Below are 23,892 nucleotides of genomic sequence, written 5' to 3'. Positions count from 1 at the left end.
CTCTGTCAAGCTGATCAGCGAGACACAACAAATCGATCCTGAATAAAAGACCATCAGCAGATCTGTCATCAGCTGGCCGCTGATACACAAATGAGCACGGCGGCAGCAACAATGACAGCGGCAGTCAGGCGGGCTTGATCATTACACGGCGTCAGCAGAAAGAGGAGCGGCAGGGAAACAGAAAAGGCAGCTAATCTGAGCTCCCAAATAGAGTTTGGAGAGAGGTGTTATCAAAGAAAAAAAACTGAAAGAAATGGCAAAGCATATCCGTAGTATCAAGTTAGAGAGATATCAATGCATCGGAAAGGACAGGAGTGGAGAGTATTGTTTGGAAAGAAGAGAGGGAGATTTGACAGCCGACGAATAAGAGCGAGCGGGAAGAGATGAGGAAAGACAAGAGGAGGCATTATCTTTCTATTTGAGAGAAGATGGGAAAGTGTTTGCAACAAAGAAAGGATGAAAGTGAAGCAAAAAGAACTAACAACAACAAAAACAACTAGAATCTCAGTAACAGACAAAAAAAAAAAAACCTCAACGAAGACAAAGAAAGGTTTTCAGCTTGAAGTGCGCCTCAAGGCAACAAACACTGAGGCGGTTCATCCTACCTGAGTTCCTCTTGGAGATGTACTTGACGCCGTCACAGGCTCCCGAGGCGAGGAGGAGGAGGAGGAGGAAGAGGAGGGATAAAGTCTTCATCGCTCTTCTCTTCCACTGGCACCTTCAGAAAACATAACACAGTGGTCGTCACAACATAGCACGTCGTCATTCTCTTTCTCATTTAACGAAACATCGTGGAACTTTTCTACCGTAAAACAACAGACTTGAAATTATTTTGATGCTACACTGACTTGTAAATCAGGTGAATAGAGTCTCTGTCATTCCCGTTCATTGAACTTTGTGCTCCGGGTACAAGAAGCATGTAATGGCACCGCTGACTATTTCACTGATTTTGGTGAAACTGGATCAGATTTTATGGAGGAAATGTTTGTTGGCTTTCCCTCCGGCTGATCCGCATCAACTTTGTGTGATTCGCAGAATTTCCTGATGGACAGTGAAGTAATCTGCTGCCACCTGTAGCTGCTGTTAGATAATCTTAGCTCTGGTTTGTTAGCCAGGCTGCCCAGACTGTGAACTTAGAACGCTGGGTGTTAGTTTTCACATGTTTGGAAGTCACCAGGAAGAAGAGGAGGTTTTCAGGCCTGAGGGAATGCCGAGTGTCGTGGCAGAACCGGACCTGGGCACGTGGGCAACGTTGACAGACGAAGCTAAGAATAGAAACAAAAGAGTGACTGAGCAAGAAGCTGTCGGACAAGAGTAAATCTAGGACTGCCTAGCTGCTTTGTCTTGTGTTGTTGCACATGCTCGACTTTTGGCTGTTTGCAAAGTTGTCGACTCACTAGTTTTTGATGACAAGGCATTGCATTGGTATTGCACTCTCAGACTATTTCTATGTTTAAACTAACTGTTAAGAAGCAGTTTCCAGACTATATTTAGATAAATACAAAGTTAAAGTCTTCATTTCACATGGTTGTTGAAGTTTTGGAGAATCTCCAGCTCCCGTTAATTGGAGACGGAGTGCAAACACATGTCTCTAATGTGAAATCAGACATTTTTGTACCGGTCCTCGAGCACCCACAGGGAAAATCACATTGTGGGGTGACCATGTGGAGAATTGGCATAGCAGGAGTGTTAACTGTGAGCTTAACCTGAATCCACTCCTAAACTAAACCTTTTTTTTGTGGTGTCTAGACATTCCCCTTGAGGTTTTTACCACTCACTGGTTTCACACAATAACGCACGTCAGTTTGTTTGTCTTCTGACCTCATTTGATTTATGAAGGGCACAATAACCATCACACAGAATCCCATCTTTTAATGACTAGATATGTCTTTTTAATGAAAGAAAGTCCCCCGATGGCACCAAAACATCCACGACAACTACTGAGCTGAGTTAGGCTGTATTAGTTTTTGTCATTCTTCATCTCTCAGTGCCACACGCAATAACTTGTTTTATTTTTTCCAGGCATGTGAGATTTCCTGATGACTTTCTCTGATATTTTTCACAGCGTCTTATTTGTGTTGATTTGTTGCTGGCTGGAAGGGCTTGGACAGGACTCAGACAGCTTCTCCAGCATGGACTAAATGCTCAAGTTCAAAAGTAGTTTTCAGCCAACAACAGCACTTTAAAATCGTGGCGTCTTCATGAGTGTTGACTCTGCCAAAGTGTTCATTATGATTATGAAAGTATATTGTTTTCACAGCTTACTGTCTTTCTGTTTGGCTGACAAAACAATACACTGCCTTATGGTGTGATGATGATATTGTACGTATCCCATACTGCGCTGACTAAGCATGACAAAAAATGTTAACTTATTGGCCCACTGTATTTTGAGTTTGTATTTTGGTGCAAGCACATCTGCAGTAAAAAGTTTGAGGTGGGGAATTCATGTTAACACTACAAGGAATCAATTGGTGCTTTTATTTTGAAAGTACGTGTATGCACATGCTAAAATTAGTTAGGAAAGGAATGATGACAGTGATGAAATTAATGAAACACCCCGCTGTGTTTCCTCATGGAGCAAAACTGAGTCTAACATTTATTCAGTGAGCTTTGATTTCTCAAACACGTGTTAAAATGTTTGGATCTCTCAGTCTGTGCGGGCTATAAATGAAAAGACACAAGGGTAGCCCCAAACAAATTGTTGTTATGTGTGGGCTGCAAATAGTGAAAAAAATCAAAACGCTTTATTACAACTACGGCAGCAGGAACAGCAGGAGAAAAAAAAAAACATTAATATTGATCTGAAACACGGGTTTGCAGAGTTTTTTCAACTGATTAAAATCAAAATACAGAAAGTAGATTAGATTTGACCATCGGCCGTGAATACAAAGGCAGCAGGAGCTTTGGGACACGCTCACTCACAGTCTTTGAGGCGGCCATGTGAAATCACATTGATAGAATACAATCAGATTTTCTCATGCTTTCTGTGTACAAACTGCGGCGTATGCACACACACACACACACACACACACACACTCTCAGAGTGAACCAGGGAAAGATCGAAGAGGAAGATTAGCCATGCCAGCAGTCATTTCATTGTATTTTTCATACATATGACAATAAAGGGAACTCAAACTTCAGCTTGACTGCTGATTGAAATCACATTTGATTCACATGAACAGTGGGAGAAAGTGATGACAGAACCGGGCATGGTGTCCTTGAAGATGGGTAAAAAAAACAGTCCAATCCGATGATGGGGATCTAACCACTGGGAAGACCAAAATGAATATGGTGAACAAAGATGAATGATGAAGACTGCTGTTTGATATTGCCACTACTAGAAACCACTCATCTCTGCTGGCTTTTGAGGCATCCTGCCTGTCATCGCGTGAGATTAAAAGTACATGTCAGCACTCAGTATGACCTCAACACTTATGTATAAATAATAGTGCTGTCAAAAATTAATTTTAAACAATTAACGCGTTAAAAAAATTAACGCAATTAACGTGGTTTTGTTTACTTCCGGTGGCGGCTGACCCATAACCTTTGGTCACATGCACGGTCAAACATCTATCCTAACTAAAGGAGAGTCTATGGCGGAAAGAAGGATAAGGACGGACTTTTAGGGGGAACATTTCATTTTAAAAAGTTGCCCCACGGCTCGTTGGACAAAAACAAGGTAATTTGCACAGTTTGCAAAGCCGAATTTAAATTCCACAGAAGTAACACGACTTTAACATATCACCTCAAAGCAAAACACACTGCTGAAATTACCTCCGCGGGACCTCGCCAGTCTACACTACAGGAGTGTGGCACTCAGTCAGTATATTTCCTCATTATGGCTTTTTTCCATTTGCACTGTGCATATGTGCACCTTAAGCCAATAAAATGAATGAATTTAAATATACCTTCTCTGTGTTTATTCTACATTAATTTGACCAATTTACATAAATAAATATTAATTATAAGCTTCAGTCTCAGAAAAATGCAATTAATTGATTGATACATTTATTGATAAATTAATCGTGATTAATCGCGATTAATTACAGAATTTTTTGCGATTAATTCGTTTTTTTATTTTTTATTTGATTGACACCCCTAATAATTAATTCAAATAATAATCAGAAGAGCAAGATGACGTCACAGGAGAAGAAATAATCCTAATAATACACACACATTGGTGTGTCTTTAAAGGTGAGTGCCAGTAAACCAGTACTGTGTCTCACTGCGCGTCCATACTTACACTCGTTATGCTACTTTAGAGTAAGATTTTGGCAGCCAAACATTGTGTGCTAATGGTAAGTGCACAATAGTCGTACTCATCTAAAAGCAGCTAAATGGAGCTTCACCTGTGCTGTTCCTACTGTGTGATCAGGTCAATGGAGCTTCATCATGAAGAACATTTTGACATTTCACAGCCGGGAAAACAACTAACAACACCAACGATGGCTCTGGTTTATGTCCTAACACACAAACATTCCTCCTCCGAGAGCTCTGACACTGCAAACTGTTCACAAGATGCTCTTATTCTGACATCTGTATGAGATAAAGGTCTGCTGTAATGGAGTATATTGGCCACAAAAGAGTTAATTCAAATATTAAAGTTGAAGAAGTACACTATATATACATAGTGACTGTGTTTAGCCCCTGCTAAAGAGCTCCTGTATACTGCTGAAAGTAAATAATGTTTTCAAGAAGTCATTAGGCAGAAGTAAGGGCTAATGAGCATTTTCTTTCTGTGCAAATACAATGATGTGTTCCCACTGGATTATAAGTCTTGACATTGTATTAATACAGAACTGCATTTTTAATATCGTGCTTTATGGAGATTTTACAACGGTTAAGACAGTTTTTCTTGCTTTAAACCCAGTCAGAGCTTATTATGGTCTTATACAATAATAGTTTAAAGCCACAAACAAACAAATTGAATTCAATGTTTTATTTTTTTCCTCGTGTTTCCTGAACATATCTTTGCAATCATCAGTCAGTTGTCATTACTTCAAGAGCCACAGAACACCGAACAAATACGCTTATATAGTCTCCTTACTACTCTTACAAGCATTATCAAATGCACCTCAGCTTAACAGTGATCAAGGACAGTTTGCAGGCTAGCGTCAGATAGATAAATAGCTGGTTAGCTGCAGCACATTAAAGGGCATGTACAGTAAAGTGTGTGCAAATGTAACTTTGGTCCATTTATATGCTGATGTGGTTCTTTTACACCAGGAACTCACAGGACACGGAGCAGAAGCAGAGAGTCTTCTTACTGCAAATGGTGGATAAATAAATTTCAGCTGGACTTAAAGAAAAGTAACTGATGTGTTTGTGGAGAAATTGAGAAAGTTGGCAGGATTTCTTATTCGCTCCTACAGCTACATGGAATTTCTATGACTTTGCCTTTAGTACCAATTTTGTGCCAAAAGAAGTGTTAAATAAAAATAAATTAATGAATTACTGTATCACTTTCATTAAATAGGAATGTTGTTCGGAGCTGTACTGATTTCAGTTTGCAGGATTGGCTGCAGAGTCTGATTCACATCTCTTGCTTTTACAAGACAGTTACAACGTGAGACTTGGCAGTAAAACGCAGAATTACCCAGCCATCATTTTTCCATATTTGCTGCACACACTCAATACCAAGCAAGCGATCGTTTCTATCAGGTTTAGCTCCTGAGGTTTAAACTGTTGACTTCACCTTTCAGTAGTCAGTAATTTTGCAAATAGTAATTTTCTGAGAAGTAAGCAATGCTGGGAATGGTTTTGTGATAACAGAGAGACACATAAAGGAAGTGTTCGGGGAGATGACAAAATAGGAGATAAACAATGTGAATAACATATTTTCAGTCGTGTTTACTTTAAGCCAAGAAAAATATAGTTTGAATGATGACTAAAGTGAAAAGGAAATTCACACAGAGAAGATGATGGTGTGCGTTAGTGTTTTGCTTTGTGTTTTATCTTAAGAAACATCAGAATGAATGAGGTGTTAGGGAGGGAAACTGACTGACAATACACCTCAGAACATTTTACTACTTTTCTGGCTCAGAAGCAAACAGACTTAGCAGGACTTGCAGATCTACGTTTGCTTTGCTTTTGTTTTGCCTCTTCCTGACCTCACAGCTAACAGACAGTCTCCAGTCCTCAGAGGAGGCGAACAGGTGGTGTCAGGTTATGTTATACTATTGCAGAAAAAGCTAAATTGAGCTATTTTCTTTCTAGTAAAGACGGCGAAGCAGGCACTCTCCGACAAGCAACGCTGCAAAAAAATCAAAGTGTGAGTCATATGTGGGTAGTTTTTATCAGGTTCTTTTTGAAAATGTCTAAACATAAACAGAAAGAGAAATACCAGTGGAGTTTAGGATCGAGACCTTACATTTTGTAGAAATAAACACCTTGAAAAGGTAAAAAGAAAACGTGTACCACATGGAGGTCAGGGTCAGTTACAGAACAGACGCCGCAGAGCTGGTCAGGATTCAATATACTGCTGAAGGTTCCAACAACTAATTCTGCTTACCAAACCTAATTTGATATTTATTTATTTTTTAAGGAAAATGGCAGAATCTTATATGGACCAGGATGTGACAGGAGTTTGTTATGTTGCAAAAACTTTTCTAAAGTAAGATCTAATGAAAGAAGTCGAAGACCGAAAGACGTATAAAGAAAGACAGTACAGAGAGCTGGAGACTTTTAGTGCACACATACATGGATACAAACACACACAGACACACACACACACACACACACTGCATTAAAGAAGAGAAAAAAATAGGATATGAGGAGTTCTTTTGATCCACTTTCTGAACCTTTTAGTCTGAAACACAGAGCGGCCTAATGCGACTGCTAAAGGCTGTGTATTGTGTGTGTGGTTGTGTGTGTGTGTGTGTGTGTACCGTGATGATTTGGACCTAATGCAAGTCAGGTTCAAGGGTTTGTGAGACTTGTTTCAACTACAAATATGTATCTTGGCAGCGTTACAGATGCTGTCATTTGATATTAAGACGCTAAAAAGTGAAAAGACCGACCTTTAGTAACAGAACGGGAAGTGTGAACTTGAATTACATTTTCTTCATAATAGCATAGCAGTGGAAGAGAGTTACTCCTCATTGCTCCTGTAAAGAGAAGCCTAGTTCTCCGAACGTCCACTTGAGGCTGGCTACAGACTGAGTCAGTCTCCATAAGTCCCCATGTTCAAATGTCCAACTTCACAGCAGAAATAAACATGTTTACAGCCTGGTACAAAAAACTGTTTTGGTCTCTGTAGCTAATTTCCCCGTTCATGACAACTGTACTGAGGGTGAATTTATATACAACTCACCTGTGCAAAATATATCAAGGCTTAAAGTTAGTTTCAGATGATTGTACAGTAATGAAAATATATGTATGACTATTATATTCAATTACTGCCAAATATTCCTCCTAAATCGGACACTCTGGAACTTCTAACACAATTAGAAAGACAAACAAACAAAGCAGAAGCTGGAATTACATTATTATTATGCATAACTTTTAACTCTCCTCCTATTATTGCTCTCATACACATACTTATTTTTCCTTCTCTCTCACACACACACACACACAAACACAAGGGTATCTTTTTTTTCACGCAGGCTCGCTCATAGTGGCTGCAGTCTTCCTCTAACACTCTCACATAGGGGCCCCCTCATCAGCAAACACTGAGCTCTCTTTATCTTATCCCCTCTGCGCTGCCTCGCATCCATCACATACATACACACACAGCAAGGTCAGCCTCACCCCCCCTCCTCTTTTCCACACATGAACACTGACACACTCGCTAAGACGGCAGCGGCCGTTTGTTTGATGTTTCGATCCACCGTGAAGGCGAGCATTTTTGAGTGTGCAAGCGTGCGATACGTGTGTGTGTGTGTGTGTGTGCAGAGGTGGTGGGATAAAAGCAGTGTGAGGGTATTTAAATAAAGCCTTAATGACCTACAGGATAATTATACCATACACACACACACAGACATGAAGAGAGAAGAAAGCATGTGTGACGGGGTTCAGAGCACATGTCATGCAAACGCACAGAAAGAGAGAGAAAGCAGGACAGAACAAACACTATTAGAGCATTACAAACCCCGTATCTTTCATCCCTCACTGTTGCTTTGCTTCCCTGTCTGTCTGTCTCTGATAATGATATCCCCACAACAGAGCACAGAAGAGATCTGAGCAGGGTCAGACTGTGTATAATGCAAAGTGTCACACATTACACAGAAATGTTGGGCTATGGGCAGAAGAAAGTATATGGGTGCGAGAGTGTGTGGCTCGGGTCTTAAAGTCAATCAAATTCTAAAGTCCCAGGGGTGTAATCTCATGGAGCCATGGCTCAGTGAGAACCATATCCTGTGTCTGTTTAATGGACTGCTGAGGTGAATACTGTGTGCAGAGGCAGGACGGGCAGAACTATGAAAACGGAGCTGACGCCAAAGCTTTGTTTAGTGTTTTCGTGTTGATGTTTGAGGAGAGAAAAGTCCATAATCACGCTGTTAATGCCGCAAATTCTGTCACATTTGGTGACAGGTTAAAAGTTTAAATCATAATTCTTCAATCGCTGGTTTAAATCTGAGCTGAACACTTGGACAGAACGCACACAAATACTCCAAAGACTCCCCCACCACCCTCCACTCACACACTCTCACACACACAGATAGCAAGCTATTCTTATCCCAAATAGACCAGTGTTAAGCCATTAGGCCACTTCAGCCACACATCCAATATTAAAGACAGCCTCCAGCCCCGTTCTGTCACACTATCTGTCTCTCCCAAACTGCATGAGTCATGCTGTTTTGTTACAGAGGCAGTCTGTGTTTTACATGGAAACATAAGCCGCCTCGTCGTCATCATGAAAGACTCGATATCCGTCCTTTGAACGTCTGCAGGAGGAGGTGGAATTGGTTTGAATCTGGCCGGCATGCCATCTCAAGTGTGGGCCGATTCTTACCGCATATAAATTATAAAGAAGGTGTCACAAAGTGCAGTAGAACATCCACCACATTTCAGTTTCACTTTGTGTTTCTGGCACAGCAGGGGGACCTTTCACAACCCGGATTCAAGTCTCGGCATACTGGAACTTTGAGGTGGACCTGGAAATCAGTGGAAAACAGCAGCAGTACAAAAGAACAAAAGCAACTGAATAGTGATGACAGAGCAAGCAATACACAAGTCCACCACAGGTATTACTTTCAAAATAATGACATATTATTTCAAAGTATTACATTTCTCAACATCACAGTGTGCTACTAATAAGTGTTATTGTTTGTTTTGACTTAAAAACCGTCCCTCATTGTGGACACTGTGTGTAGAAATGATGTTACGGTAGCTATGGTGCATAATTTAGCATTTTTAAAAAAGAGGATGCCAACTTTCACAGTGCACCTCTGACCGGAGGTCCTGACCCCCACTAGTGGTCACCAAGCCTTCTTGATTGGGTGTAAGAAAACTTCATCCATTTATGTAAAGAAAACTAAAAGGAAATTGTTATTTCGGATAGTTCGGCTCATGATTCAAGCTATAAAACAAATAAATCTAAGTGCACATTGAATCCGTGCTAAATTCACAGAGCCGTCACTCTGTGCTAAACACTCTCATCCATTTAGATAAGTGCGCTGTTAAAAGAACCAAAGAGCTTCTAGAACAATGGCCAAGCGCCAGAGAAAAAGAAAACACTGACTCTGTCAACAAAAGGGAAGCCTATTCAGTGTGTGTGCTTGTTAAATAAAAACATAATACAAACGGAATTGTATGAAAAGCTACTAAAAATCTCAGGAAACTCATCGCTGGTGCAATATTCAAAGGCAATAATCTCGTCATCACTAGTTTTGCACAAACATCCTGTAATTATCCAGAACCTCTGGACTGGACCACGCCAAACCCATGTGGAACCTGGAAGCTAATCCAATTTCCCCCCTTTTTAACACGGCCTTGGTTATATCCCATGTAAGACGTCTGTTTCTATTATTGAACATTTGTGGATCTTCTCTACTCGTGACACTTCAAATTTATGAAAACATTTTGAAATTAGAGATAGATTTAGATGAATATATTTATGTCATGATCCAGCTGTACCTCTCACTCTCTCATACTGTTTCCAGATGTTTCCGCCCCTCCCCTGTGTGTTAGTCTGTCTGGGTGTCTTCCTGCTGCAATCACCTGCACATCTGTATCACATCGACTAATCTACAACTCTCTGAATTTTCACTCCAGCCCTCGCCAGATCATTCCATATACCGATGTGGTACGCACACTACGGGACAAGATTACTGTGCTTTAGGTTTATTCATCACTAGGTTTCATTTATCTGTCCACCTGGCTCATTCTGCCTCTGATTCACCATGAAACTCTGGTAGGTACATAGGTACAATTGCATTTTTTATTTCCAATTTTGGTAAATAGCAGGATTTATATAATGATATAAGATAAGACACTCAACCTCAATAAATTTACAAGTTGTAGAAATTGTCAGCATCTTGATTATAGCTAATGATAAAGAAGAGTAAGTTGAGAAATTCCCTCTCTATTTTTTGCAGATGATGTGGTTCTGTTGGCTTCATCAGACTTTAAGCATGCACTTTGGCAGTTTGCTGCCGAATGTGAAGCAGTAAAGGGATAAGAGTCAGCACCTCCAAGTCTGAGACCATGCAGCTCTGCCGAAAAATGGTGGAACGCTTCCACTGGGTTGGGAGTGAGTTGTTGCCCCAAGCAAAGGAATTAATATCCCTGGGTCTTGTTCGCAAATCATCGGAAAATGGAGGGATGGACTGATGGATTGGTACAGCATCAGTAGTTGGACGTTGTATCAGATGGTTGTAGGTAAGAGGGAGCTGAGCCAGAAAGCTAAATTTTCCTGTCTACGTTCCAGGCCTCATCTATGAGCTTTGGGTAGTGACAGAAAGAATAAGATTCCTTCATAGGGTGTCTGGGCTCAGCCTTAGAGATAGGATGTGGACCTGTGACAAACAGAGGAAGCTTGGAGTGGAGTCTTTGTGTTGAATGGAGCCAGATGAGGTGGTTCGGGTTTAAGATGCCTTCTGGGCACCTTGCTTTGGGGGGGTTCTGGGCACTGGCAGGAGATCCTGGGGCAGACCCTGAACTCGCAGGAGGGACTGTATAGCCCATCTGGTCTGGAAACGCCTCAGGATCCCCCAGAAGGGACAGGACGTCTGTAACGTGCTGTTAAACCTGCTGTCACCACAAGCTGGCTCCAGATAAGTGAAAAGAAATGGATGGGGTTGTGTGATGTTTGCATTTCAATTAAAAATAGTGAACACTGACATGTTGAACATTAGGTTAAATGAAATAATATATCTTTAAAAATAGTAATAATCTCAGTTTGACATTAAAATGTGAGGTTTGACAAAATGGATCTAGAATGTCAAAAAGCTGTTTTTGAAGCTGTGAAATGCTGAAATTTGTCATCTCATCTGCCGTGTTTACATGCACATCAAATGCTGCTATATAATACTATGTGATTAAAAGATAATTAAAACAAACTGAAATTATGTTAATGTGGTGAAAACCTTAACTGAATTAAGTGTAACTGCATACGCTTACTGTAATTAAGGACACTATGGACTCAATTATCACCACCAGTTTAGAGATATGCAAGTATATCATTGCTCACAAATTAGATCCTGTTTCCATCTCCTGATGTTGAAGGTAGAAGCAGTCTGTATTGGGTTCACCCAGGCACAGACTTTGACCACCATCTGCCACTCACAACTGCTTTCAGGACACCTTTTAGTTGATGAAGTTCCTTCATCTTGCAGCAGAACGAGGCGTGAAAGGTATGACCATTCCATCTGCAGTTCCTAATTTGAGAGATGTGTGTCTCATCAAGCCCAGTCCAATTATGCACGCCTCTTCTAATGCGAGTACCTTGATTAAATCTTGCACATCCGGCACCAGACTCTCTGAGTAATAAAAAGTACATGAACATCTGCGCTTATGTGCCCAGCAAACGGTTTTTCCAGACTTACAGGACAAAATGTGCGGGTGAACACAGGATACACACAGCTTTCTTCTACCAAGAATCCACTCAAGACCGCAGTTGCACACGACTCTGTCTTTTCTTTTAACTTGCATGAGCAGATGTAGTTGTACATTACTGAAGACCGACCTTTGGTTATGACAAACAACATGTCAGAACATACTTGTGATAGAAAAGAATAAAATGATGGTCTTTAAAGTTCAAGATGAATTGTGATAATCGTAAATACAAAGACATTAAATGTTAAACTACAAACCGATATCGGTGACGAGAAGTATGCAAAGTTTTAAGGCACTAAGACACAGCGCCAACTATTATTTGACCTATCAGAACCAGGAGTTAACGTTTGTACCACAAGTGTTCTGGACCACCAGGAAGAGGAGGTTGTCAAGACAAGGGAATGGGGAATGCTGACATGAAGTGGAGCTGGTGTCCAGATGCAAGAACTGCAGCTGGGCAAGTGGGCAATGTGATCGCACTCAGCAGCCTCTATGACAGAGTCAAAAAAACCTAAGGGGACATGAATGGAAGAAGCTATGAAGGGAAAAGGACTAACCAATCAAGAAGACATCGGACAAGAATCTGGGACTGACTTTAAGTTGTTGGCGAGCGCTTTGTGAATTAAAAGGCTGAAAGACAGACACCAAGTTCAGCTTTTTGCTGTTAGACTAGTAAGTAACATAACATTTTATATTACGATAACCATTTAAGGCGTTATTCGGCACTATTCTAGATCCTACACAGAATCACACGTGCAATTTCATTTATATCTTTTGTCAAAGAAATCTGAGTTCTCATTAGTGGACGTAGATAAACAACTAATATAGTTTTGCGATGTAAAAAAGCATTATAAAGGGGATTTTATCAAGGTGCTTGGCAAAACCATGACCTTAAATGCGGCACAAGCAGCCAGTCACATGCAAATGCAAGCACAGCCATGACATCTACCACCTTAGGATAATGATAGCTTGACCTGCCGGAAAGTTGCAATGTATAAAAAAGGTCTGAAAAAAGGACTGTGGCCAAAACAAGGACGCACCTGGTCAGCAATAATGTTTGAGGACTTCCAGAGTGCACAGTGAAGCACAACTGTTAGTGCTAGTCAGGTCTGATGTGAGCCAAGAAAACATTTCCCACATCATTACCCCACTAGCAGTTTGGACTTTTGACAACAGGAAATTTGGAACTGTTTATGCAATTTATGCCAATTTTTGACCCCGTCATCAGTCTGTTGCTACAGAAGTTCAGACAGCATCTCTTTAGTCTACTGTCCGGCTTTACTCTCTCCTCATTAACAGACAGGACCGGAGGCCCCATATAGTCTTGTATGAGTATCTGTTGGATCCTATTCACTTCAAGGTCTGACAGCTGTATATTTAAGCTGCCCTTTCACTCGTCACTGTCAGGACGTTTAATTTGCATACTTGTTAACTTGAATGATCCTTGCCACTCTCTTTGACATCCTCCATTAACGTGGCATGTTGTGCCCTCGGGCTGCAACTGCTTATCACACCAGTCTTGGGAAATTCCAGACATTATAAATGCAAGAATGGCGGCTATTTCGGAGACACTAAAACTGGTGTGTGTGGCATTAGTGATCACATCCAAAATCAATCAAATAGTATTCCATATTGAATAAAACAGTGGCGGTTTAGAAGAAAATACATGGTTGACTTGATTTTTCCACACTTTCTAGAGGCAGATTTCAAGGTCAGGTGTGCAAAGCTGCTGGTGAATGAATGAATAGATTTACAAGAGTTGGAGTGAGGGTCTGTGGTCAATTGACTTGTGCATCTGTGTTGAATTGATTTGAATTCCCACATGAAATGTTGGGGAAGTAAAGTTAGAATGCATCTAAAACCACAAATGCGTGTCTCCAATGCACACCGCTTGCATTTTCAACGCGGTCTCTCCACGTATCTACCACACATACTGACCTTGTATGAGGCCGTACCTGACCAACAGATGCTGTCAATGATTTTTTGCCTCACGTGCAGTTTGGTGTCCCTCCAGACATACAGAATTGCCTTTTGTGCATCTAGTCTGACATGTGCTTATGTCAGCAATACACTTTTCTGACTTCCCTCGCTATGTTTTGGACCATCTACTCCTTGATGAATAATTCTCTTCATCTGGTCTCGCTTTATTAAGCTGCTATTGTTAAAAGGATTTCATAAAAAAACTGAAAAAGTAAGTGATAATATGAGGAGCAGGACTGACACGTTGAACTACCACCACAACTTTTGTAATTTAAATTAGTGAATATTTTGTGCGAGTGCCGTGAGATCAACTTGATGAATCAATTCGAACTGACTCTTGCCTAGAATTTATGTAAACATGAGGCCCAGTGCGCTTCTCATGGATATTAATACTGAGCTGGTGGTACCAGAGGAGGCAGCTGCCTTCCAGTCAACACACAGGGAACAAGAGTCTCCTGTGGCCACCCTGTTTTGCAGGAAAAGGGGCACTAAATAATAAATCAGTATAAATATTTACAAATTATTTGCACTGGGGAAGCAGGCGAGGGCTGTTTATTAGACTCAAAGGAGTAGAACACTTTTAGAAAAGCAAAAACAAGTGTCTGCTTTATCTCTTTTCCGATACACTGTAGAGCTACAAGGTTGCAGGACACTGACAAACACATAAGCATGCATGCACGCGCACGCACACACACACATACACAGCACGGGGTGTGTGCTAATGAATGCAGTACCACCTGTTCAGTGAATGATCTAATTGCTCTCAGCAGAACCCCCATTTCCTCACTATTACGGCGTTTAACAGCACCATTTAACAGGTATGAAAGGTTGCTGCAGAGAGCTCTCCTCTCCCTCACACCTCCACTAATTTAACATTTAGCAGCGTCTCCTGTCACGTCAGAGAGCACCGGTCGCTTTGTCATGTACGGGAGGAGACGGGGATAAGAAATGTAGAAAAAAAAGAGAGAGAGAAGGGGGTGAAAGAGGGGAATGAAAGGATGAAGAAATTAGGTTAGATTGGGAAGTGAGAAAGCCATTTGTTCGGCAGCAGCTCCGTTGAATCGATTAAAGTCCTTTCTCATGTGTCTGCCCGTTTGCCACACGAACACACACACAGATAAAAATAGGCATGTCCATGCACGACAGGAGATATGTACTGGTGTACAAAATAAATGTACACAACATGCACACTGTGTGGAATCACAAAATATATTAAGACATGCAAATAAGTATGAAAGTTGAGGACATTTCCTCAACTTACTCGGTTACGTTTAGGCAACTCGTGTTGGAAAAATTGCAGACTTAAAGTTCAAGGGAGGAACTTTTTTTTCAAAATGGTCTCTGTGTCAGGCGATGATAGTCATATATTCTTGCAGCAATTTGGCACGTTGTACCCCAAACAAACAATTATGACACAGCCGACATCTGTGACGGTGATCACAAGGACGTATAAAGACCGTCTTCATGGTTTTCACATTACAGCACCGCCAACAAATGGTTTTGTACGTAGAGATGAATTAAAGTGAACGTGGAGCACTCCATCGTCACTCTGCAATAAGGGTTGAGCTCCATCGACATTTTTCAAAAAGTCAGGCACCACTTGGCTGGGTTAAGGCAGCAAAACAGCTTGCTTGAAGAACATTTATTTTCTCCTTGCACATACAATGACATCTGTGCACAATAAGCCAGTACAGACTGGTGTGAAATGACACATGAAAAGCAAAAACATATGTTGTGATAACACACACAGGACTTAAAGACAAAGGCGCCATTTGGATCCAAAGATAATAGAAGTATACTGGAGTTCGGTGTGACCTCCTCCAAAGATGGACTACATTGTTCGGAATAACAGTATAAGCTTGGTGCCGGTACCTTCCTCTGCAGCAACACCGACTACCACATTTTGAAGAGTGACTCATTGTGTCTGAAGAATGTAAAGTGACAGAAATTAGATCTGATGGTGTCTGCTCCTCTTCATGGTAACCCCGCAACCTTCGCCAAAATAGCACTGAGCACAGACAGGCTTGCTCATGTACACAAATACCACTGGACCTGTCTAAGGCTGTAGAAATAACAGGCCACTGCTCTGTGCTGACCTTCCGTGATAACTCTGACATTTGGAAATTTGACATCCTTTACTTCACACACCAAAAAACGCACATCGCCCTTTGTGTGCCGACTTTCATGTCTTCAAGGGTCAAAAACAATTCGTGACATGGTGTAATTTCATAAATTATGGATAGATTGCAAATAAAAGGCAAATGAAGCCTCAGTATTTTCTGTCTGACAAAAGACCCAAGTCGAATCATAGTGTATGCCATCATTGCTTGTCTCCTGCCGTTTTAAAAAGAAAATGGACGAAAGTATGAATAATCTCACTCCTGCCTTGAGACATAAAAACACAAATGTTAGGACATGCGGGCATTTTTCCAAAATGGCAGTGATCTGCATAATGTTCCTTTTATGATTTTATCTTCAAAGTAAAGTGAAGGTTGACGTAGTGACAACACATAAAAACATACAAATTCAAGATACGCTGCATCCTGCCTTGTTTTGACACAGAATGTCTCAGCGAAATGCCAGTGATGAAATGCCAAACAGTGTTCCAGTGAAGCCGAGGAAACGGTCCATGTGCTTATCTCGTCTACGCATATATGTATAATTACATGATCGCTCACATCGTCCTCGTCCAAACTTGGGTACAAATTCCACCACATGTACACAGGATGTGGCTCTTAATAGTATTCAACATGCTTTATGAGGTTCTTGGGGGGGTCATGTGTTCAGTGAAAAGTATGTGGCTGTGAATAATTGTGGCACCCTTATGTAAATATCTCATATCCACATTATAATTATGCCATCAATCAGAGCCAAGCTGGGATCAGAGTGATACAATATGGGCTGTCAAGCCAGAATGCAGCCTCTCTCTCCTTTCTCTCTCCCCCCCACCTTCCTCCTCCTCTTCAATCTGTCTTTCCATCTTTCCCTCCCACTCTCTTTCTCTCTCTATGAACTCGTACAATCCACCACACTCAAGAGCGAGTAAGAATATAGATCAATTCTTTAAACGCAGAAAAAGTCCGTACTCACAAAACGCCAATGTCTGAAACAATAGAGAGAAAAAATCCCCTTTACTGGGATGTTATTTTTTTCATTAGGTTGCTGTCACTGAAACCCTACACTTGCTAGAGTGCAATGTATGCAATGTAGATGCAACAACAGTCGTACTCAGGCGTTATCACATGAAACTCATGGTTTATCATGATGGTTGAGCGACACAGACAGTGATTGAGACTGAGGGAGCACAGGTATCAAAAAAGTCAGTTAAAAGTGATTTTCTGATTGTTTCATAGCAATTATCTTCATCCACACACACCCTCACACCTGTACAGGTTTAATGTCAACACTCAACACTTTGTTTTCCACTTTAAAATCCGACCAAGCAAGGTAGAGATTATGTACATTGAGCCTCCAGAAGGATTTTATTGTAAAACACCTGTGTTAAGTTTAATTGACAGCAGCTTAACTACAATTAAACTCATGGGAAAGTGGAAGTGACTGGAAATCATTTGTGAATGAAATCAGAATTTCTGTCTGAGAAGAGAAACTCAGACCAGCACAGTCGGGAGTGTGACATGACTCGAATGAAATATACATTACACTGCTTTTAAGAAGACAGCAGGTAAACCCGGAGGAAGTCTCGAGTTGAACAGCAAGCAACATCAACAGTAACACGGTAAAACAGGGACACGTCTTGCTAAATGATAGAATATCTATTTTAAAATTTAGAGTACACTCGGACATGTTTGCAGTATTTTGAGAAGAACTGTGACCACCTCCTTCTGTCCTCCTATCACTCTCTCCATCCTCCGTCCTTGCCTCTCTCGCTGTCTCTCTTTGGATAGTTGCTGTCAGGTTGAAAGCAGGGTGCTGTCTGCCTGTCCGCCCACACAAGACACCAACCACGCTGATTCGACCCACCACTGACAAACACACACACACATACACGTTACACACACATCACACAAACCCACAGCACTGAGCATGGGAACACAAACATACAGCACAGACACACAATCTTCTCAAAAGTTTGCATCAGTATACAGAATTTGGACATACAGTGTGCTGTATGTGCGTAGGCAGATTCCAAAAGAAAATGTTAACATGTAAAAAAGAAGAGATCAGGGAGGTTTATTACTTAAAGTAGGAGTACTTGCACAGTGTATATCTAAGTATTGATTTTGTAGCTTTAGATAAGATTAAATTGAACAAAAGAACATGTTGCTGCTATCTTAGAAAACATATTCTGTATGATTTACTTATATCAACGTGGACACATGACTTCCTGAGGAGCATAACACTTGAAAAAGTAGTTATTCATGAAATAATGTACAGTAAATGTATACTATACCAGTATTTCCTTCACAAATGGAGAGTAACTCTGTAGTTTTGCCAAGCTTTGGAAGACATTCTTATTTGGCTTCAACTAAGACACCTGAAAACATATCATTAATTGGCCTGAGAAGTAATTACAACGAGAAAGACTGCCACTTAAATCGTGGCCATAGTGTCTGTGGAGGACTTGTTTCCAACACTGAAGAATGGGAAGCCGGAGGGGGTGGCTTAGTGTTACAATTGCTGATGCCGCCTGCAGCCTTGGTGCGATTTTCACTGCAGCAAGCAACTGTTAAGGTGTCGGTATGCTTGCAACAAAGAACTGTTCGAATCTGGTGGAGCTGCATCCGCCAGTTTCTTTAACTTTGTGAAACGGACAATTTTACAATCATACCCGCTCCCGGGTGGAAGTGAGAAAGCCGAGTTTGAACTTCTCAAGGTCAAGGAGTTTTGTCATTTTTTATGTGTACAGTGGAAAGAAACACTATGAATGTCTTTGAAGAAAAGAAGAGCGCCATTATGCCACATTTTATTGATTATCTTAACACACTGCTCTCCATGGTGGCTTCTTTTCACTCAGCCTTTGAGTGTAGTCAAAGCTATAAACGTCACCACTACTTCAATTCAGAACATTTTTCACAAGTTAATGGAGTCTCCTCTGAGTCTACTGATCGTATTTCAGCTTGGTTTGGTTTGGTCAGAGACTTGTACCTGCCCGACTTTACCAGATGGCAGCCAAGGCTGAATTCCTAAACAGGCCAAGTGGGAAACTTCCCATGGCGCCAGACCTTCAGGATCCCCACTGCCCCACTGTGTTACATTTGGTGTTTGCTAATTTGATTAATTGCAAATGTGTCTGGGAATTTGCACTACAGTACAAAAACAACAGGTTATGTGTGACAATGCAGATCTGATAAAACCTTTTATAAAACCCATTGTATCTAATCAAACTGCCAAAGACTTACATACAGAAAATCTGAGACAAGGTTGGTTGGGTTCTAACATAAAGAAAATGTAGTCCATAGTTTGCTGTGTTCACTGTACACAATGGGAGCCCAACAGATGATTTTTGCCTCAAGGCCACCAAAGACATAAATAACAGGTCTGCAATAAGAAGTACGGTATTTATATGTATAAAAGACAGACATGGCAGCACTCTGTAGTGGTGAATAGCAGCTCAAATCAGTCTGTTTAACAAGTTTAGAGTCTCCAACTCAACATAATAGACCTCATTCAAACCAAAAACAAATCAAATGAAATGGAACATTGGAAACAAAACACAAAGGATTTGAAAGAGTCGTGCAAATGTAAATTTGCAAAGACAATAATTGACCAGTATACATATTGTTGATGCAAACTTATTTTGCAACAATAGCTCAATAGAAAAATACAGTATGACAAAGTATCTGAAACTATTACTGTCATTATCTCAGTAGTACAGAACCATTAATACAGTCTGTCTACGGTCTCCCTGTCCCTTTGTCATGATCATTACACATGTAACACAAGTCTGATATCAAACCATGCACAACAGAGCAGAGAAACCCTCTCGACTCAGAATCTTTTCTTTCTCCTTTATAGCAAGATGAAATAACAAAACAACAATGAATGAGAGACTCAGACTGACGTCTGGGGAAATTACTCATTACAGACTGTGTTTTTATGCTGCACAAATTAACATAAACCAATATGTGACCACAGAAAGTGTGTTTTGGTCTTGATAGACTGCAGCACTCATACATTCCTGCAAGTGCTGTGTAGTTATGATGAGAGTCAAGTCACAGATAGATATGCAATAAGAGGGACACAAAGTATATTTATGCTATTCATATGTATTATACTGCATTTACCTTGACCTCAGATAGATGATACAATAGATAGAATCATCATTCCTGGTGTTGTCCAAGTGATGTCTGAAGTCAATTTTTATCCTTACATCTAAGTCCTTTTGTTCAGCCATTGTCTGTCTCTGAAACATTGCAATTTCATCCCAAGAGCCCTTATGGTGTGTGCAGCCGTGGCTCTGCAGTAGCCTTTGTTCCAAGAAAATTGGTGACAAGAGGTAATACCAAAAAATGATGAATACCTACACTCAAGAAAAACAAAAAAAAAAGTGCTGCACTGAAGCCCCTCAGAGCTCTTCCCCCGCAGACCATCTGCACAACTTGAACACGTATCTGGGTCCTCATACCTCAACCATGTGCCAAATCACTGACTCAACAACCCACCAAGACCTCCTCGCTGTTCAACATTACAAAACACCACTTTCTTCTCTGCTACTTAGACGAGGAGGTTGCAACCAGCGACTAAACTGTTGGATGCCACCAAATGCTGCTTCTTTCATACATCCATAGTTTAGATATATTGTTTTGGGATTGTCAAACACAAATAATACCTGCTATTACAGATGAATTCCTAAAACACAGTCGAGACAGTCGGCCCAGTGAAAGCAACATGCCAGCATTGCATCAGAAAATAGACCTGAAGCATCTAGTTGCATTGAGAAGCAGACAGGCAGAGCAATGGCCATAAAACTGATCATGAATCTGTGTGTGCTGGTTTCTATGGTTCAAGTATGTGCGGTCTATTCTAACAATTCACTAAATCCCAGTATGAGTATCAGTAGATCAAAGTTTCTCTTATGTTAATCAGACTTCTAGCATCTTCCTTTGATATCTGTTACATAGAGTTCAACAGTTAAAAAGTATCTGAGGTTAGAGTAGGCTACATACTCGATCGATAATAATGCTGATGCCCTGGATCGGACTCTGTCAGGCCAATATCTAACATCCAATAAAGATTATATTAACAGGATTTTCTCAGCAAAGTTTCAAAGTCAGCTTCAAATGTAGACATTTGCAATAACAGCGAGTCTCCATACACTTTTAAAATTGCTGTTGCGTCCTGCTCTGAAAGCTGCCATACTTGTGTTTACCACAAAAAAAGAAATGTGAACAGCTGTACTCCAACTCTTCTGACTTTTTAATCACCCCTCTTTAATGTTTACGTCTCGTGTTCTCCCCTCATTGCTTTTGCTCTCTCTCTCAAGCTTACGCTCGCAGATCTGCGTACAGTAAAGTGAATAAATGAGTGCAGAGTAAATTTTTCATCTTGCCTTTCTTTCTTATATTCCTGTCAACATCATGCTGGTAGAGCTCTCTTTGTGAGCTCCGCTAAACTCAAAGAAAAGCACAGTTTGCATGATAGGTTTTGGAACAACTCACTTTTTCCTTCCAGTGCTCAAAAAACTAAAACACAAGTGTATTTGCTGGGGGAAAACCCCATTTATTCCTTTTAGATTCAGCACATTTTCTTTAAAAATAGAGAATCTGAGATTGCCAAGATGCCACAATTGCTACAGTGTTGCGGCTGGCATTCGAATAGCCTCCAAAATTTAAAGCTGTTGTGCTGATGTTTGCTCATCCAATATTTATGTAAGGCATTTTCCAAACACCTTAGAGAAGAATAGAGAGTGGAATCACAACAGAGGAGCATGCCAGCTCTTGTGAACTGCTGAGTTTGACTTGTTTTGGTGGGAACAAGCAAACAAAAGTGTGCTCTGAAGCGTTTCCAGGCGAGCCTTTTTCACCAGCGCTCATGCTGTTTTGCTTTCTATGCAAAAGGCTGCAGCTTTTCTATGCAGGGCAGTTTTTCGTGGTGGCCATTTTACAGCCTTTTTTCATTTATTCGGGTCCAATTTGGGATGCAGTCGGGGCACGCGTGCACTGAAGCAATCGTAGCTAATGCACAAACACCCACATTATATGTGTTGAGCTACACAAATCAGTGGCTAACTCAGCAGTCAATATTCTTCTTCAGAGCGTTAAAAGACGATCAATAGAGAAATGATGGCAAAGGGCTGCTTATACAGAACTTAAAGGGGAATGCCACTCAACTCCAGTTCTCTAATATGTCTTTCCTGTGCCTTAGAACAACTCAATTACTACTTCAGAAAGAAGACATTGCTTTGAAGGGTTACCAAAAAAACAGCCTCCAGAAACCAGATGAGAGGTCCCATATGAGACTTCACTGTACATCAGCAGCAGCAGAGGCACTGAGCCAACCATCCCACTGAAGAAAAAAGAAAGAATACTACTACTGAATGTCACCAGAGGGAGGAAACAGGGCAACAGGAAAGATCACTGAGCAATCGGTGGTCCAACAAAGCTTGCTGTTGATGACAACTCAGATGTGGAAATGTGACACTTTTGGAATAAGAGAAACCAAGATGGTAGAAAACAATAATACAAATCACTTTTCTAATTGTAATATTGGTACTTCTGAAAGACGCTGAGCAATTATCTTAATGTTGGAGAAATGGTTACTATTGCACTACAGTGCACAAAGATGAAGGAGCTGGAAAAACCATCCGTCCATTATCTATAACTGCTTATCCTCATCAGGGTCATGGTGGGACTTGACCCTATCCCAGCTGACCTTAGGACGAGAGGTGGGGTACATCCTGGACAAGTCACCAGTTCATCAGAGGGCACACAGAGACAATTTAGAGTCACCAATTAACCCATTAAGTGCATGTCTTTGGACTGTGGGAGGAAGCCGGAGTACCCGGAGAGAACCCACAAAGAAAGACCCCAGCCGAGGTTCAAACAACGAACCTTCTTGCTGTGGGGCAACAGTGCTAACCACTGCACCACCGGGCCACCGTAGCTGTAAATATATTGAAACTTGTTTTGAAGGAACGTAGGAAGATCCTGGAAAAACAAAGTAGTTGGATTGGTGATTTGAATTTCCTATATGCTATATATCCAAAAGAACATTAGCACATGTATAAAACTTGCATCTAATATGGGATTATAGGCTGCCCACCCACCTCAAACAAACCAGAACCAAGTATATGATTTTTACATGAATAATAATAAAGTACAAACAGAACAAATGTTAGTTTTTCAACAGCAAACACCGGCTTTGAAAACAACCCACAGTCTGTTTGACAAGGTCACTTTCATTAAAGTTAATGTACCCCTGCACGTTTCCATTCTCCTCTTTGTCACACAGCACCGTCATGGTCCACCACCCCACTTGCTCCCCTCAGACAGACCCTCCACTTATATCATGAGTATATACTTAAATCGAGTGCTATGGTGTCCGAGTTGTGCATTTAGCAGGTGTTTTACAGCAGCTCCCTACATGCCTCCCTCCAGCAGTCAGATTTGATAACACTGAACATTTACTGCTGTCTCCCCCAGCCCCGAACAAGAAGGAAGATTTGTCTCCTCCCTTTATCTGTAATGTCACGTCAATGTACAGCCTCCTAGTGACTGAACTGGAAAACATGGTGGAGCTGACTGTATGGGAGAACCCATGGGGATTTTCCAAGGATCAGGGTACACTGTCATGACAGCTGGGGCCAAAAAAGACCAGCTTCAGCTCACGGTGCCAATCCTGAGGTTCTTGGATTGTGTCTCCTGAAGGCTGAGAGGAGATTCACATTTGGTCCACTTGGGATTGGAGGACATCTGGGTTTCCTGAATTTATGTCTGCCAACTTTGTGAACACACA

General features: G+C 41.0%; 1 protein-coding gene across 6 annotated transcripts in view; it reads right to left on the bottom strand.

Moving 5' to 3' along the window:
• The window catches only part of il1rapl2 (interleukin 1 receptor accessory protein-like 2), a 380,785-nt gene that overhangs the window by 335,789 nt on the left and 21,104 nt on the right, over nucleotides 1–23,892 (bottom strand). For all 6 annotated transcript variants that reach the window (XM_027282199.1, XM_027282201.1, XM_027282205.1 and 3 more), the window contains exon 2: nucleotides 606–718. In XM_027282199.1, the coding sequence (XP_027138000.1) occupies nucleotides 606–696 (91 nt within the window). In that variant the 5' untranslated portion in view covers nucleotides 697–718. The remainder of the gene's footprint in view (nucleotides 1–605; nucleotides 719–23,892) is intronic.

The sequence above is a fragment of the Larimichthys crocea genome, chromosome I (genome assembly GCF_000972845.2).
Source record: "Larimichthys crocea isolate SSNF chromosome I, L_crocea_2.0, whole genome shotgun sequence".
Classification (NCBI taxonomy): Eukaryota; Metazoa; Chordata; class Actinopteri; family Sciaenidae; genus Larimichthys; species Larimichthys crocea.
This window is presented reverse-complemented; position numbering and strand designations above follow the sequence as displayed.